The sequence below is a fragment of the Elaeis guineensis genome, chromosome 16, assembly GCF_000442705.2.
Source record: "Elaeis guineensis isolate ETL-2024a chromosome 16, EG11, whole genome shotgun sequence".
Taxonomy (NCBI): Eukaryota; Viridiplantae; Streptophyta; class Magnoliopsida; order Arecales; family Arecaceae; genus Elaeis; species Elaeis guineensis.
In genome coordinates this window covers 46,056,645-46,073,563 of record NC_026008.2, presented here as the reverse complement: position 1 = coordinate 46,073,563, position 16,919 = coordinate 46,056,645, and the positions used below count along the sequence as shown (strand labels likewise).

General features: G+C 47.6%; 2 protein-coding genes across 2 annotated transcripts; both read left to right on the top strand.

Moving 5' to 3' along the window:
* Positions 1-4,760: 4,760 nt before the first annotated feature.
* Positions 4,761-6,703, top strand: LOC105032932 (basic blue protein). The gene is made up of 2 exons (XM_010907529.3): positions 4,761-5,021; positions 6,309-6,703. The coding sequence occupies exons 1-2, from the start codon at positions 4,841-4,843 to the stop codon at positions 6,506-6,508; spliced, it is 381 nt and encodes a 126-aa protein (XP_010905831.1). The 5' UTR covers positions 4,761-4,840; the 3' UTR covers positions 6,509-6,703.
* Positions 6,704-15,459: 8,756 nt separating this feature from the next.
* LOC105032948 (F-box/kelch-repeat protein KIB1-like) lies at positions 15,460-16,719 on the top strand. The gene has a single exon (XM_010907551.1). It carries the CDS (start codon positions 15,460-15,462, stop codon positions 16,717-16,719), a length of 1,260 nt encoding a protein of 419 aa, XP_010905853.1.
* The last annotated feature ends 200 nt before the right edge of the window (positions 16,720-16,919 follow it).

The following is a 16,919-nucleotide window of genomic DNA, read 5'->3' as shown; positions in this document are numbered from 1 at the left end:
AAATTCTAAAATATTATTCCGTTGTACTGGTTGCTCTCCATGTTGTGGTGGTGGATGCTGATGTTGTTGTGTATCTCGTTGTATCTGCTGTTGTTCAAGCATTTGCTGCTGTATTTATTGTTGTGTTTGTATCATTCTGATTAGGGTCTGCATTAACTGAGCCATATCTGATTCTTGACGTGCTCTCGAAGTACTCCCATTAGGATCTACGACTCCCTCCTCCTGAGGGGTGCCACTGATCAGATGGGGGTGCTACCATCCCGTGGTTGTGATGTCTCTCTTGCAATTCCTTGAGTAGTTCTTGTCATTCTACGGGGAGGCATGATAACCTTGTAGTAGTAAAATCTTATTAAATTCATTTATCTATTTGTTAGGATAGGTTTATTATGATGCTCATACTTTAACGTCCCAATATTTTTAATGTTTACCCACCTACACTCATACTATGTCAAATTCTATGTGTCATAATTTATCCACTTATGCTCTGATACCATATTAATTGTCACGCCCCCGATCCGAGATTGTAAATCGAGGGTCATGGCAACCACCGCATACTTATGAAGAACTCTCTCCATAAACATGCAAGGCATCTCATCACGATATCAATGCATCACAGCGGAATAAATTCAAATAATTATTATTCAACTTTAATTCAAGTAATTAAATCAAATATCTTACATCCAATAAAATTTTATTAAAAATAAAATAATAGGTCTAAGTTCAATGAAGTTGACAATGCTAAATCTCACCTCTAAAAGCTCTGTCCCAATATTTCTTCCCACGCTCGTAATTAATTATCTGAATCTGAAAAATAGAAAGAAAAATAATGAGCTAGACAGTCCAGTAAGTAACAATTATCTCAACTAGATATTTCAGATATTATATAATTTTCAAGAACCATGCTGCAAATAAACATAAAAGTATATTTCATGCTGATTTAATACAAATCCAATATTTTCAAATATTCACATATAATATAATCATAAATCCGATTCGATTCAAAACACTCGTAACTCAACAGCCTCGACTATAACCAACGTTTAACCCCCATTAGCGAGGTCCACAGAATACCAGCACACAATCTCCACTGACAGGGTCCACAAACACCAGCGCACAACCTCCACTGACAGGGTCCACTGAGTACCAACGTATAATCCCCATTGGCGGGGCCCACTGAAACATAGTTAGGCTGAGAGCATAAATCCGATCTGTATCAAAACACTTTGTATCATAATATATCATAATTTTTCACTGATCATGTGCATAATCGACGTACCATAATATTTCAAAAGTACTATTCTTTCAAAGCATAATTCATAATTCATGCATAATTTCAGAGAATAATTATTTATTTTCAGAATAAATATGAAATATCTCGAGAAGATGATTCATTACTTACTTTTCACGGAGCACTGAATGAACAGATCGACTAACTTCTAGGAGATTCTTCAATGCCTATTATCTAAAATTATATTTTTACATTAATTTTAATTCAAAATTAAAGCTAAACAAATCTCAAATCAAAACCTCACTTAAAATCAAGCTCTTCCCTAAACTCGATCAAAATCATCAAAATGAAGCCTTTCACTATGCTAACCCTAGAGGAATAACTCTGGAAAGAGAAATCCATCAAGAGAGAGAAACAATCTAGAAAGAAAAAATTCTAGAGAGAAAAAGTAGAGAGAGAAAGTCTAATTTTTAGAGAGAGAAAGTAAGGGTTCAGACTGAAAGAAGAGAGAGAAGAGAGAGAAACTCTCTCTCTCTTTTTTTTTATTTTATTATTTATTTATTTATTTATTTATTTATTTTTTTCTTTTCTTTTCTTTTCTTTTCTCTTTTTCTTCTTTTTCTTCTTTTTCTTTTCTTTTCTTTTTTCTTTTTCTTCTTTTTTTTCTTCTTTTTCTTTTCTTTTCTTCTTTTTCTTCTGTTTTTCTTCTCGGGCTCCTTCCAGGCCGGAACAGGAGACCGGCAGTCCCCTCCTTTGCCGGGCCATTCAGGCCGCGGCCGCCACGGCGGAGGCCGGCGGCAGAGGGGGGCCACTCCCCCGGTTACGAAAAGGCATGGCCGGCGGTCGATTTGCGATCGCCGGCGCCAGAAAATTCAAGAAAAAAGAGGCCAAAACAGGAGTCTCTTTTCCGATCAAGAATCGACGACTTCCGTCACCGGCAGCCGTGCACAAAGGTACGGAAGGAAGGAGAAAGAAGAGAGGAAGAGAAGGGAAACTCACCTCGGCCTCCAGTGACCCCACCGGCAAGCAATCACGGCGAGAACAAAACGGGTGTCCGCGGCTCCAAATCGAAAAATCAGAGAGAAGGAGAGGGGAAGAGGGCCGATGATCGATTTCTAAAGAAGGAGAGGTCTTTTTATAGAGGGCCCTAGGACTCCGAGAGGTCCTAGGACTCCCGATTCCGAGGTTTGATCGGAGAAGAAGACTCCTACCAGGAGTCTTCTTCCCGATCCCCTGTTCTCCCAGTTTTTTTTTTTTTTTTTTTTTTAATGGGCTTGGGTCTTTTAAATCGGGCTTGGGCTTGGGCTATAACACAAGCATCCGAACCCTCACTGCCAAATGCTCCCCAAACAACTACGCCGCTAAGGTGGAATTCCACCGCATCTCCTCTAGCAGCAATAAATCAGCAACCTGCTTTCCACTACCAGATCCGCATCTATAAAGATCGGCCACTAACTTAGTGGAAGGTCAGATAGCTATTTATCAGCCATAACATCCACATTCTGACCATCCCTATCAACACCTTATATTATCCAATGCTACGGAGGTATGGGTGCAAATCTCTTTGCATGTAATGTCACATCCCTAAAACTCAGTAAATTAATTCGTAAACTCAAGAGAAAAAAAAAGTTAGGCCGTAAATATTCGTTGCAACGGTGATACTACGTCAAACTTGCAACGAGCCAATCAAAAATCGGGACTGGGTGGGGTAGTGTGGGATATCATCATAGAAATGGATGAAATATACGACAATCAATGAAATGCAAGTATTTTCATTGACTTGTTACAAGTTTGACGTTGTATCACCGTTGCAACGAATATTTACCCGTGAACGGGAATGCTTACTACTACTTAAAAAAAAAATGTAGTTTGCCGATCCATCACACCAGTGAAAACATTCTCAACCCGACCATTTACTCTGTTATTTAGGAAGTGTAGGCGCACTTTTGGGTGACACAGTTGTTCGGAAAGATTTAGTCACAACCGTGCCTGCTTCAAGCTTGGTTGAAATTAAAAAAGCCATACCTCCCATGTTGCAGTCCGCCAACCACTGGGCTGAACTACAAAGAGGTTGTAGGATTGAAAGAAAGGAAGCATGCCCCCACAGTGTTGTATTGTTTCAAAAGCGACTGTCTCTTGGGAGCTTGATAGTTCATTAAAACTGCAAGAATAGAATGGTTAAGAAAATAAGTGGTCCTACTTTTAAGCACACCATAGCGGCCAGATCATGCAAAGCAAATTCTAATTCTAAAGTTGATGTTGGACAGCCAGGAAAATGTAATTAGATAACAGATTAAACGTGCAGATCTAGGTGGAATCAAATTTTACAGGCACGCCGCCCTTTCTAACGCTAGTTTTCTAATCCTACTCACATGGTGGCCTTGCTGTAGATTTGCACCACTAAAATGCATCACTGAAATGTGATGTCCACAAGCAATAAACCTATCGCTTTAATTAGGTTTTGCACCCATAATCATGTTAGATTAGATTAGTGTCTTGGTAGATCTCCACCATAAACTAACAACAATGGGCTGATAATTCGGTCCCTACGTCATTATGAAAACCAAGCCAATGTGCTGTCTTTCTACTTGGAGATTGAGTCTTTCAGAGTTATCTCAAGATAATTTGCTGTTAATTCTAAAGTTGGTCATCAGATTGACAGGGCTCTAGTTCATAGCTGTAACATCCCCTGAATTTCATGAGACCATGCCACTTGATCACTATCATGTTACTGGATATACTGAGTCAGTAGAGCCATAGGCCTGAATCTAGATCAGCACTAGATCCACTCAACTATAATTTCCACTCTTTACCTCGAACAATAAATCCTATAATTTCCATTCTAAAAAGGATCTCAAAATAGAGAATAGGAAAACATGGAAAGAGAATTTTGCAGAAAAAATCATTATTTTTTTTTTCTTTTTACATAAAAGGACCATTCAAAATGGTGGGAAAACAAGCTGACTGTTCACAAAAATTTGTCTTCTATTTAATTACTAGTATTTTCTTTACTTGGAACTAGCAGACATAACATTCACCTTACCTAACCATATACCATAGTCCAATTAAAGTTGAAAAATAAAATATTGATTCATATACCAATTATAGCATCGCATGCATTTGTATGTTTTTTTTTTTTTTTTTATCATTATTCATTTTCCTTTTCCCTAAAGAAAGGGCCAGTCCTTTGTTTTATTTAGATTCTTGAACATTACCCTTCCAGCCTCCGCCCCAATCGTGGAATTTAATACTGCACGCATGCCTTATTCTCATCTTTAGACATTTTATTTTTTTTTGGTATATGTGTAGGGGGCATGGAGTTGACGTTCTTTGGTTCCGCGTCATATCACTAGAACATCTCTTTGCTTTATCCTTACCGACTGGTGGCTTGACGTGGCCATGATTTGTAGAGGAAGGGACTCGCATCCAATCGTGGTAGGATAACTTAACAGAGCCACATATAAAATTCAACGCTGGAGAGAACCCACTTCCTCTCTAGTTTTCTATAAATGCAACCCTGGGAGCATGGTGCTCCTCGCATCGAAGGAGAAGCCTCAGCTTTCACTCTCAACTCTATTCCTACTAAGACACTCACAAGTCCCACTCTAGAGAATGGCCATGGGAAGAGGCAGTTGCACCACGGCAGTGTTCCTAGCCCTGTTGCTCATCATGTGCGCGCCGTTCCACACTCTCGCAGCCACCCATGTCGTTGGGGATTCGCAGGGGTGGGGCTTCTCATTGTCGTACGCCGACTGGGCCAATGAAAACACCTTCGCTGCTGGAGATACCCTTGGTCTCTTTCTCATGCATGCTCTCAACTTTTTTTTTTGGCCTTTTGCCTTGGCCTCTTTTCTCATGCTCTCAACATTTTTTTTTGGCTTTATGACATAAACGATATGGCCCCGAAGGCTGTGGAAATGGCGACGGTGACTGTACCGACGCCTTAATTGAAACCTGACGTGCCAAAACTAGCCTTGGTAGGAAGGGTTTGGGTTGTATCATGCATGTGAAAGGATGATTGGCTTTCGCTCGCAATCACTGTAATAAAAATAATTATTAATAATATTTTTAAATATCAATATAGGTTATAAAGAATATTATGAATATTTTTATCGATATTTTCGTAGTATTTTTTTATATACCATCTTAAGATGGTGCCGACAATTAATTATCGATATTTTTAAAAAAATATTGATAAAGATCTTTCTAATGACTAGCTCTTAATTACCAAACTACAACTTATATTATTAACATATAAAAATAATTTATTTAATTTATTAATATTCGTTCATATCATTAAATAAGTAACACTAAGATATATATGTATAATAACATATTTTATGAGATCAGTGTGACTAAATCAAGCTCTATATAATAATTAATAATTTAAAATTTAACTGTAATTTTTTAAAATCTTATAAATTATGATATTATTTATCAGTATATTAGTTAAATACCATAATAGCAGTTATGATTTTCAGCACATTAAATTATATGTCGTAAAATAAAAATTTATAGTGACATTTATAATAAAGTAACACTAATAAAAAGTCGCTTATTTAAAGAAAGCAGCATTTTTATCAAAATGCAGCAAAAAAAATAAATGTAGCGGCATATAATAAGAATACCGTATGCAATTTGCTGTCAAAAAATATTTTTGTTATAGTAGACGTTAAATATTGGATTGCACTTTGCATACATATTAAAGCACTCCAAATTTCTTCATTCATCCATTTATATAGATCTCGAAATAATCATCACACAATCCAATAGTGGATTTGCATGACGGAAGGTAAATCCTTCTTTCGCGGGATAGATACAACCCATGTCCTCCCAGCAGGAATATCCTACAACTACTAAGATTATGGGGGATTTGATCTCTGCTTTTGTATTGTCAATGTTTATTTATTTATGCATCTTATTTTCGAGCATTAATTAGTGGTTGGATTTCAAAATATCAGCTTTCTCCTTGGTTTTCTATTTTTATTTTTTTTCAAATTTGATGATGGATATAATGAGATTTTTGTTTGTTGTTATTGTTGATTTTGGGTTACTGTTGTTATTGTTTGGACTCTGGCAGTCTTCAATTACCAACCCGGTGCACACAACGTGGTGCCGGTGAGTGCTGCGGGCTACAAAACTTGCAAGGCGTCTGACACCTCGAAGGCAGCGACGACGGGCAACGACAAGTTTACTCTGAAGAAAGGCGCCAACTACTTCATTTGCAGCCTTCCTGGCCACTGCGCTGCAGGCATGAAGCTCCAAGTCGTTGCGGACTGAGGCTTTTGCTCGATGAAGCTTAAAGCCTTCAGTATGTAGTAGTATCACGTGTGTGGTAAATAAAGGGGCGGCCTCTCCGGCTTCCTGGCTAGCTTAAATAATGACCGCAATATGGATATGAACTGCTTAGTCTCAAAAGTGTGGTGTGTGAATGTGTGAACGGTTGCTATGAATAAGAATGTTGAACTAAACCAACTTGTGTGGGGAGAAAGTTAGTATAAGCATCTCTCTCTCTCTCTCTCTCTCTCTCTCTCTCTCTCTCGCTGACATGAGATCGTTACATTTGGATCTTTGAAACTCATTCTAGTATTTTGCTACAAATACCTGAGGTAGAATATAAAACATAATTTATAAGGATATGCATGGTTCAACTCAGATTAGTTTGGGATCAATTTTCAAACCAAATGAATTTGAATTGATTTTATACCATCAAAATCGAAATAAAAATATACTACATAGAAAAATCGGTTTGAATAGAACCGCAAAAATTGTTTTAGTTAAGTTTGATTTAGTTTATCAAATTGTGGACTATGTGGTTTGTGTCAAATGGACAGCTCGGATGATGTGCTAAATAAACTACTATCTAATTTAATTTTTCTAACCATACCAAATGAGCAGCCTATGAGATGAGCTAAATAGGTAATTTATAAGATAAGTTAAATATAGATGCAATGATTGCTAGGATTAAGAAAAAATATAAGTGAACCAATGATAGTTCATATTACACACCCACTCACAAGAATACATAAATTGCATTTTTAAAATTTGAAATTAGACCATGGGTGTGTTAGGTTTAAATTAAATTTTTCAAAATTAAAATTAAAATCAGGTCAATTTTCAAAATTTTTAAATTAAAATCAAAATGAGTCTGAAAAAAATCGATACAAACCGGATGAATATTAGCAGTTCGGAACGATTTTGCAACTTGATTGATTTACTTAAGCACCCCAGTAATTTCTCCCTTGAGAACCAAATATGTAATGGATATGTTGCGGCCAATCGCCTCGTCGTCTGATCGCCGGGGAACGAGCGCCTACAAAAAGAAAAGTTCACACTGACCGGAGGCGGCTCCGGCGGGGACCCTCCGACGGTCAAGTCAGAGAGGTGACTGGGCAACAGTGAAATGAAGACAGAGAGCTCAATCGAGAGAGAGAGAGAGAGGGAGAGGAGCGAGCCTGTGGTTTCAAAGTCGAGAAGTGGAGGTCCCCTGCACTGTTGCCTTCCCCGATATATATAGTGGAGTGTGGTATGGCGCCGTCATTAATGGCGCAGACAATTGAGGAATTGTCAACTCACTGTAGACTGTCAGAGTCGCCGTAAAAGTGTCATATCACCGTGAAGCTGTCAAATCACTAGGGTTGACAATGCCCTAGGCAGGACAATGCCCCTAGGTGGCAGTGCCGCATGTTGCTGTCAGAACTGACAAGCTCTGGCGGCTGTACGGCGATCGGAGGAGTCGACCGATCCTAGGTCGGTGGCCAGCTGAGTGGCGTCGGGTGGAGATTCGGGCCCCTCTGTTGGTCAGCGAGTCTTACGTGAGTCGGCCATCAGACTTTCAGGTTCAGTCGATCGGGAAAAGTATACCCGACCGACACATCCTCAGTCGATTATGGGCCGTTAATTGGCCGGTGAGGGCGCCCGTTGGTCGGTCGCTCCGGCTGTCGGTCGGTCGGTCCCTCCGACCGTCAGTCGGTCGGTCGGTCCCTCTCAGTCTCCCCGACCGTCGGTCGGTCGGTCGGTCCCTTCGACCGTCGGTCGGTCGGTCGGTGGGTATTCCCCAACAGTTGCCCCCCTCCACTCTTGAGTCGGACGGTGAGCTGGCCGATGCCTTTATTTGGGCAGCAACCCCGGACGAAAAGGAGTGGATTCGTCGTATGCCAGATTCCGACCGTACCGCGGGTTGATACGATGTCAGGCGTCTCATGAATGCCAAGCGATTCGCTGGCGTCAGACGTCTAGTCGGTGTCAGATGTCACGTCGGCGTCAGGTGTTACGTCGGCGTCAGGTGTCAGACATCCCATCTTGTCGTCGTCAGACGGTCGGGATGCGGTCCAGGCCCTGTACCCGGAGCTGGACCTCAGCAGTATCGTCCCGCCGGGGGCCGAGGAGCAAGTCACTGAAGAGATGGCCGACCCTCCATCGGGAGGCATCGTCGTGGCGGAGGAAGCCATCCCGGAGCATGTGGCGCCGACTGCCAGCCCCCCGCCGACCGACGGTCCTACTTCGGCCGTCGACCCAGCGCCGATCGTGGTCGATACACCGGTTATCCTCGATCTTCCGTCGGTCAAAGAGATCGACTCGGAAGGATGATCGCGGCCTTGCCGACTTTTGGTTTCTTTTGTCTTTTCCTTTTTTAGAACACTTGTAATCGGGCTTCGGCCTGACTTTGTAAACTTCTTTTGACTTTGAATGAAATCAATTTTTAAACTTAACTTTTCCCTCCGTCTGTTTTCCTTTCTTTCATGAGTTGTGGAATGCATCCGAACACGTGAGTTGCCAATTTATATAGGTCGGTTAGGACGTTATGCAGCCCACACCGCCACGTAGGTAGGCCAAGTCCCGACTTTCAATCGGCCTTTGATGGTCAAGATCGTCAGTCGGGCGCGTCCGTTGAGTCGGGAGCCGACCGACCGTGGTAAAGGTTCGGTAGTCGGGTCCCCTCTGACGCGTTCAGTCGAATGTCGTCCGGCGCATTCAGCCGAGGGAGCACCGATAAGTCGGGCCCCGATACTCTTGTGTCAGGTATCCGTGCTGCGTCTCACGATATACGGTGGTAAGCCGAATATCTTCCGACCTGCCGTAGCCCGGTCGGTGAATCATGAATGCGACTGAGGTCGCATTGTGCGATAGACGGTGGTAAGCCGAATATCCTTCGATCGGCCGTAGCTCGGTCGGGAGTCGCGACGTCGGTCGTGCAGGCATTTTGCCTTTCTTTGGTCGGGGCTCGACCGGCATGTCAGCCGATGGTCTGGCCCGGAAGTTCGACCGTAGAAGGAGTGTCAACTCCCGTCAATATAGATGCATCGGTCCTCGTAAGAGTCCGATGTGTCGTCGAAGGTCGAAAGAGTGTAGCTCCCGTCGATATAAGTGTATCGGTCCTCGTATGAGTCCGATGCGTTACCGACGATAGGGTCGTCGGTTTCAGGCGGATACCAAGTCCAAGTCGGCATGTCGGGGCTTGACCTTGGTGAGCGCGGATCGTTAGTCGAAGAGTTAAAACTCTGAGATTTCAAATCGGATTTGTATTCCGACTGGACAAGTACAAAGTTCATTGGTAATACAACTTCAGATTGTCGGCGTTCCACGTTCGGGGAATGGGTTTCCCTTCAAGGGTTTCCAGTCGGTAGGCTCTCAGACCATAGGTGTCTGCTACCTTGTAGGGCCCTTCCCAGTTCGGAGCCAGCTTTCCTTGGTCCAGGGGCTTCGAGACCTCTGCCTTTCTCAGGACCAAGTCGCCAGGCCTGAAGAGCTTTGGTCTGACTTTGGCGTTGTAATACCGAGCAACCTTCTGTCGGTACGAAGCCATGCGAATTTGAGCCTCGTTTCGCAGTTCGGGAAGGAGGTCTAGGTCGGCCCTCCGACAATCGGAGTTGTCCGGCTCTTGATACCGCTCGACCCTCGAAGACGGCAGTCCAACCTCGAGTGGGATCATCGCCTCCGTCCCGTAGGCCAAGCTGAAAGGCGACTCCCTGGTCGGAATGCGGGGGGTCGTTCGGTAAGCCCACAGGATGGAGCCTAGCTCTTCGACCCAGAGGCCTTTGGCTTCATTCAGTCGGGTTTTGAGTCCGTGGAGTAAGGTCCGGTTGGTCACCTCGACTTCACCGTTGGACTGTGGGTGCCCGACTGAAGTCAGTCGGTGCGTGATGTGGAACCTGGCGCAGAAGTCTCTGAAGTCTTGGTTATCGAATTGTTGCCCATTGTCGGTGATGATGGTATGCGGCAATCCGAACCTGAAGATGATGGATTTTTGGATAAAGTCCTCCATCTTCCGCTCGGTAATCTGCGCCAGGGGCTCGGCTTCCACCCATTTGGTGAAGTAGTCGATGGCGACAACTATGAACTTTCTTTGATCCGATGCTGGAGGAAAGGGACCGAGAATGTCGACCCCCCACTGAGCGAAGGGCCATGGAGCAACAATAGGAGCAATTTGGCTGGCCGGTTGGTGTTGAACATTGGCGTACTTCTGACAAGGTTCGCACCTCCGGACCAACTCGGCCGCATCCTTCCTCATGGTAGGCCAGTAGTAACCCTGTCGCAGGACCTTGTAGGCCAGGGACTTGCCCCCCAAGTGATTTCTGCAAATCCCTTCGTGCACTTCTCGGAGAGCATAGTCGGCGTCGGTCGGTCCCAAGCACCTAAGCAAGAGGAGGGAGAATGACCTTTTGTAGAGTCGGCCGTCCATGATCACATATTGGGAGGCCGACCATCGGAGCCGCTTGGCCTCCGCGGGATCCTCGGGGCCGATCCCGTCGGTCAAATACCGAACGATCGGATCCATCCAACTTGGTTCGGCCGTTAGTTGTAGCACCTCGTCGACCCGGTCGACACTCGGCTGCTCGAGGTTCTCCACGAACGTCCGACCCAAAGAGTCGAAAGCCGAAGTCGCCAGTCTGGAGAGTGTGTCGGCACGGGCGTTCTCCGACCTAGGGATGTGGGAAATTTTAAAATACCTGAGGCGTGCTAAGAGGTCCTTCACTTTCTGAAGGTATTTGATCATGGTCGGATCTCGTGCCTCGAATTCGCCCTTGACCTGCCCCACGATCAGCTGAGAATCGGAGAATGCCCGGAGGCTGTCGACGCCCAGTTCCCTCGCCATCCTCAAGCCAGCGAGGAGTGCTTCGTACTCGGCTTGGTTGTTAGAGGCCTTGAAGTCGAATCGGAGGGCGTACTCGGTGATCACCCCATCCGAATTTGTGAGCAGGAGCCCTGCCCCACTCCCCTGAGCATTTGAAGCTCCGTCGATGTGCAATACCCAGGTGGAGACCGGATCTGGCTCGGAGACCGCGTCTCGTCCCGGGTCTTCAGCTCCCGACCCTTGGTCGGTTGTCGGGCACTCGGCGATAAAGTCGGCTAAGACCTGAGCCTTCAAGGCAGGCCGCGGTCGGTACTGAATGTCGAACTCGCTGAGCTTCATCGCCCACTTTGCCAGTCGTCCAGATGTATCCGGTCGGTGCAATATCACCCTCAGGGGCTGGTTGGTGAGAACCACTATGGCATGAGCCTGGAAGTATGGACGGAGTCGTTGTGCGGAGACGGTCAGGGTGAAAATCATCTTTTCCGTCTCCAAATATCTGGCTTCGGTGCCGTGGAGCACCTTGCTGGTATAGTAGATAGGCTGATGGGTTCGGTTCTCGTTTTCTCGGACGAGGATCGAACTGACCGCCTCAGAGGATGTGGCCAAGTAGAGATACAAGGTCTCCCCGACCTGCGGCTTTACGAGTAGCGGCGGGGAAGCCAAGTACTTCTTCAGATCTTCGAAGGCCCGTTGGCACTCATCCGACCAAGAAAAACCATTTGCCTATCGCAAAGTTTTGAAAAATGGGAGGCACCTTTCAGCTGATCGAGAAATGAACCGGCTGAGAGCGACGATTCTTCCGTTCAGCTGTTGGACCTCCTTCTTGGTGTTCGGATGATGCATGTCGAGGATCGCCTTTATTTTCTCAGGGTTGGCCTCAATCCCTCTCTGAGAAACGAGGAATCCGAGGAACTTCCCTGAGGTCACCCCAAAAGCGTACTTGGTCGGATTAAGCTTCATTCGATGTCGTCGTAGAGTGCGGAAGGTCTCCTCGAGATCCCGAACATGATCTGGGATCTGCGCACTTTTCACCAGCATGTCGTCCACGTATACCTCCATGTTGCACCCGATCTGTTCTTTAAAGACCTTATTGACAAGTCGCTGGTAGGTGGCGCCGGCGTTCTTCAGTCCGAAGGGCATCACCCGATAACAATAGAGGCCCTTGGGAGTCACGAAGGCGGTATGCTCCTCGTCTTCAGGCACCATTCGGATATGGTTGTATCCGGCGAAGGCGTCCATGAAGCTGAGCAGTCGAAATCCGAACGTCGCGTCCACCAGCTGGTCGATCTTTGGAAGTGGAAAGCTATCTTTTGGGCAGGCTCGATTTAGGTCGGTATAGTCGATGCAAATCCTCCACTTTCCGTTGGCTTTTTTGACCATGACAATATTGGCGAGCCAATCGGGATACGTGGATTCTCGGATGAAGCCCGCTTCGAGTAGCTTGTCCACTTCTTCGTCGATGGCCCTTTGCCTCTCTGGAGCGAAGGACCTTTTCTTCTGCCTCACCGGCCTCATCGTCGGGTCGATGTTGAGTCGGTGGGTTATAGTCTCTGGGGGGATGCCCGACATATCCGCTGCCGACCAAGCAAATATGTCGGCAATGGCCGTCAGCAGCTCCGTCAATCGTCGTCGTTCGGGGTCGGGCAATTGAGACCCGACCCAAACCTTCCGGTCAGGATTTTCCGCTATCGGGATCGACACGAGCTGCTCGGCCGGCGAACCTCATTCTTCCTCCTCTCGTTGGTCCAGTTTGTCGATCATCAGGGAGCCCCTCAACTCGTCGTTTTGAGCGGAGATCTGGAAGCATCGTCGGGCGAGCTGTTGATCCCCGCGCATCTCTCCGATCCCATTTTTGGTTGGGAACCAAACGAGGAGATGGTACGTCGAGACGATTGCCTTGACGGCGTTTAGTCCGGGTCGTCCAAGTATGGCGTTGTAGGCCGAAGGCACTTGGACGACCGCAAAAGTTAAGTAGACCGTGCTTTGTCGTGGTTCGATGCCGGCCGTCACAGGCAGGGTAATTTCTCCTTCCGTTGCGACAGCACCCCCGGCAAAGCCGATCAAGGGCATAGAGATCCTCTTAAGTCGGTCGGTTGACAGTTGCATCCGGGAGAAGGTCGAGTAAAACAAAACATTTGTCGAACTTTCATTATCAACAAAAATTCTTTTTACATCATAGTTTGCTATTGTTGTCGAAACAACAACAGCATCGTCGTGGGGAGTTTGAATACCCCGAACGTCTTCCTCCGTAAAAGTGATTACGTCATCCGGGCGCGGCTTTTTCGTCGGCTCCCCTCCCGCAGACGTCCCCGGGCCCAGCCGCTTGGAGATCATATTGATGACCCCGGCCGTCGGCCGATTAGTCGTCGCTTCTTCGGTCGGCTGGGGTCACCGATCGGCAACTGGTTGGGTCGGTGGGTTCTTCCAAAATTTACCGAGATACCCCCGGCGAATGAGGGCTTCAATCTCATCCTTAAGCTAGATGCATTGCTCGATGTTGTGGCCGTGGCCTCGGTGAAATCGGCAGTACTTCCGACGGTCGAGGCCTTTTGCCTTCAGAGGCGGAGGCCGTCGCAGGTATTCTTCCCCCTCGATCTCCATTAGAATCTGTGCACGAGGAGTGGAGAGAGGAGTGTAGGAATCATACCTGGTGCGTGTCGGCCTTGGAGTCTGTTGCCGGAGTGACTTTTGGTTTCGTCGGGGTGGCGAGACCCGACTATCGGTCGGGGGCCTGCTGGGACTGTCGGTCATCGCGCCATGGCCGTCCCTCCTCCTCTCCGTGGGAGCGCTGTTGCGGGCGCTCGCGAGGAGGCGACGGGGATCGGCGCGGGCGTCGGCGGCTGCTCCTGGAGGGCATCGGACGGGCCGTCGGTTGTTGCTGGAGGCTCTTGACCGCATCCGTCAGTACGGTCATCTGCCGTACGATGGCCGCGATCTGCGCCTCCGTGGTCACCGCGGGGTGTGGAGAGCTGGGTTCCGCCGCTGAGGGTGGCGGGGAGGCCTCTTCCCGGCGGTTGGAGTGCCTCGCCGACCCGGTGATCCTCGATCGCTGGGCTTTTGTCTTCGTCATCAGTCCTCCTACCTGGCGCGCCAATCTGTTGCGGCCAATCGCCTCGTCGTCTGATCGCCGGAGAGCGAGCACCTGCAAAAAGGGAAGTCCACACTGACCGGAGGCGGCTCCGGCGGGGACCCTCTGACGGTCAAGTCAGAGAGGTGACTGGGCAACAGTGAAATGAAGACAGAGAGCTCAATTGAGAGAGAGAGAGGGGGGGGGAGGAGCGAGCCTGTAGTTTCGAAGTCGAGAAGTGGAGGTCCCCTGCACTGTTGCCTTCCCCGATATATATAGTGGAGCGTGGTATGGCGCCGTCATTAATGGCGCAGACAATTGAGGAATTGTCAACTCACTGTAGACTGTCAGAGTCATCGTAAAAGTGTCATATCGCCGTGGGGCTGTCAAATCACTAGGGTTGACAATGCCCTAGGCAGGACAATGCCCCTAGGTGGCAGTGCCGCATGTTGCTGTCAGATCTGACAAGCTCTGGCGGCTGTACGGCGATCAGAGGAGTCGAGGTCGGTGGCCAGCTGTGTGGCGTCGGGTGGAGATTCAGACCCCTCTGTTGGTCAGCGAGTCTTACGTGAGTCGGCCATCAGACTTCCAGGTTCAGTCGGTCGGGAAAAGTATGCCCGACCGACACATCCTCAGTCGGTTATGGGCCGTTAATTGGCCGGTGAGGACGCCCGTTGGTCGGTCGCTCCGGCTGTCGGTCGGTCGGTCGGTCCCCCGACCGTCGGTCGGTCGGTCCCCCGACCGTCGGTCGGTCGGTCGGTGGGTATTCTCCAATAGATATATAAGATAACAAATATTAATGGTAATCCAAATCCATTCATCCACTGATGTTTGTAAGTTTTTACATTAAAGAAAAGCCTAGGACATGATCAGTCAAACTCAAATAGATTCATGGTTGATTTCTAAATTTGGGCACAAGCAGTATCCCGTCGTTTCCGTTATAAAAGCCCGGAATCCTAGTCTAAGTCTTTTTGATAAAGGAGTCCCAGTCGTGGTCGAAACAGGATTCTGATATCGTACGGTATAAATAGTTGGGTTGGGTAGATAGCTGGGATTCAGAGAGCGAGAGAGAAATATTGATTAGCTGCCATGTCCTGGGCCGGCCTTCTTCCCGAGCTACAGACTCTCATACTCGGCCGTCTGGAGGTGGCCGACTACCTCCGGTTCGCTGCCGTCTGCCGCTCATGGTGTTCGACGGTGGCCGAGAGGCCTTGCCTGCCGAAGCCGCAGATCCCATGGCTGATGCTTTCCGATAGCACGAGGGATCCCGACACCCGCCGCTTCTTCAGCCGCCCGGACCAGAAGATGTACAAAATCCACCTCCCGGAGATCCACGGCCGCGGCTGCATCGGATCCTCCGAGGGGTGGCTGTTCACCACCGACGAGGTCTCGGAGCTGCACGCTCTCAATCCGCTCACCGGGGCATCCTTGGCCTTCCCATCCGTGACGACGTTCTCCGATGTCGCCGGTGCCATCCGTGACTCCGACGGCCGAATCACCGACTATATCCTCCTGGTTGATGAACTGGGAGAGGTGCCGTATGAATTGGAGCACATGCGCTGGTGCTACTATTTCAGGGCAATCCTTCACCCCTCCTCCGCAGTCGTGGCGGTCATCCACGGAGGATTCAACGATCTGGCATTCGCGCGTGCTGGGGACGAGTCATGGACCGAGCTCCAACCACCACAACCGCTGACCTTCATGGATATCATCTTTCGCAAGGGGCTGCTCCACGCCCTGAGCACCAGCGGGGCTCTCATGGTCTTCGATCTCGATGCGCCGGGCTCGCCGATGGTGACATGTGTAGCAGGTCCCGATTCGGAAATGTCGAAGCGGGGCCGCTACAAGCAAAGGTACCTGGTGGAGTCACCGGACGGTGAGGATGTGTTCCAGGTGTGGAAAGACACGCACTGGTTCCTGATGGACGGGAATCGGCGCCAGAGGGGTTACGCCATGTTTCCCGACGATGCGAGGATGGCCGTAGACTTTGCCATCTTCAAGCTCGACGAGAGACGGAAGGATTGGTCGGAGGTCGAAGACTTGGGTGATGTCGCCCTGTTCCTCGGGCGTAGCCGCTCGATGGCACTATCCACGCGCGAATTCCCCGAGCTTACGAGCAGCTGCATCTATTTCACCAATGACTACACAGATGGGGACATTATGGGACCGGGCGGCAAGCGTGACGTGGCAGCGTTCAATTTGAAAGATGCAAGTTGCCAGCGCTATGATTCCCGTTTGACCGATTCTGAGTGGAATTGGCCGCCACAGATCTGGATCGAGCCTTCTCTACTCCTTCCTCAAATATGCTCGCTGCAAGTTTCAAGTCATGATGAAGCCTCTGCTGGATGATCAAGATGGCATGATTTTTCCTTTTTTTTTTTTTTTTTTTTGTGATAAACGATCGACATTGCATGGTTAACCTCTACGTTTGTGCTGTTGAAATTCATTTCCTTTAATATTATCAGGATTTCTATTTAGCTGGTTGGTCATTGGTTTTAATAGCATTAAGATCCAAGTTCATATTGGATTAAGATTAAATCTTTGGCTCT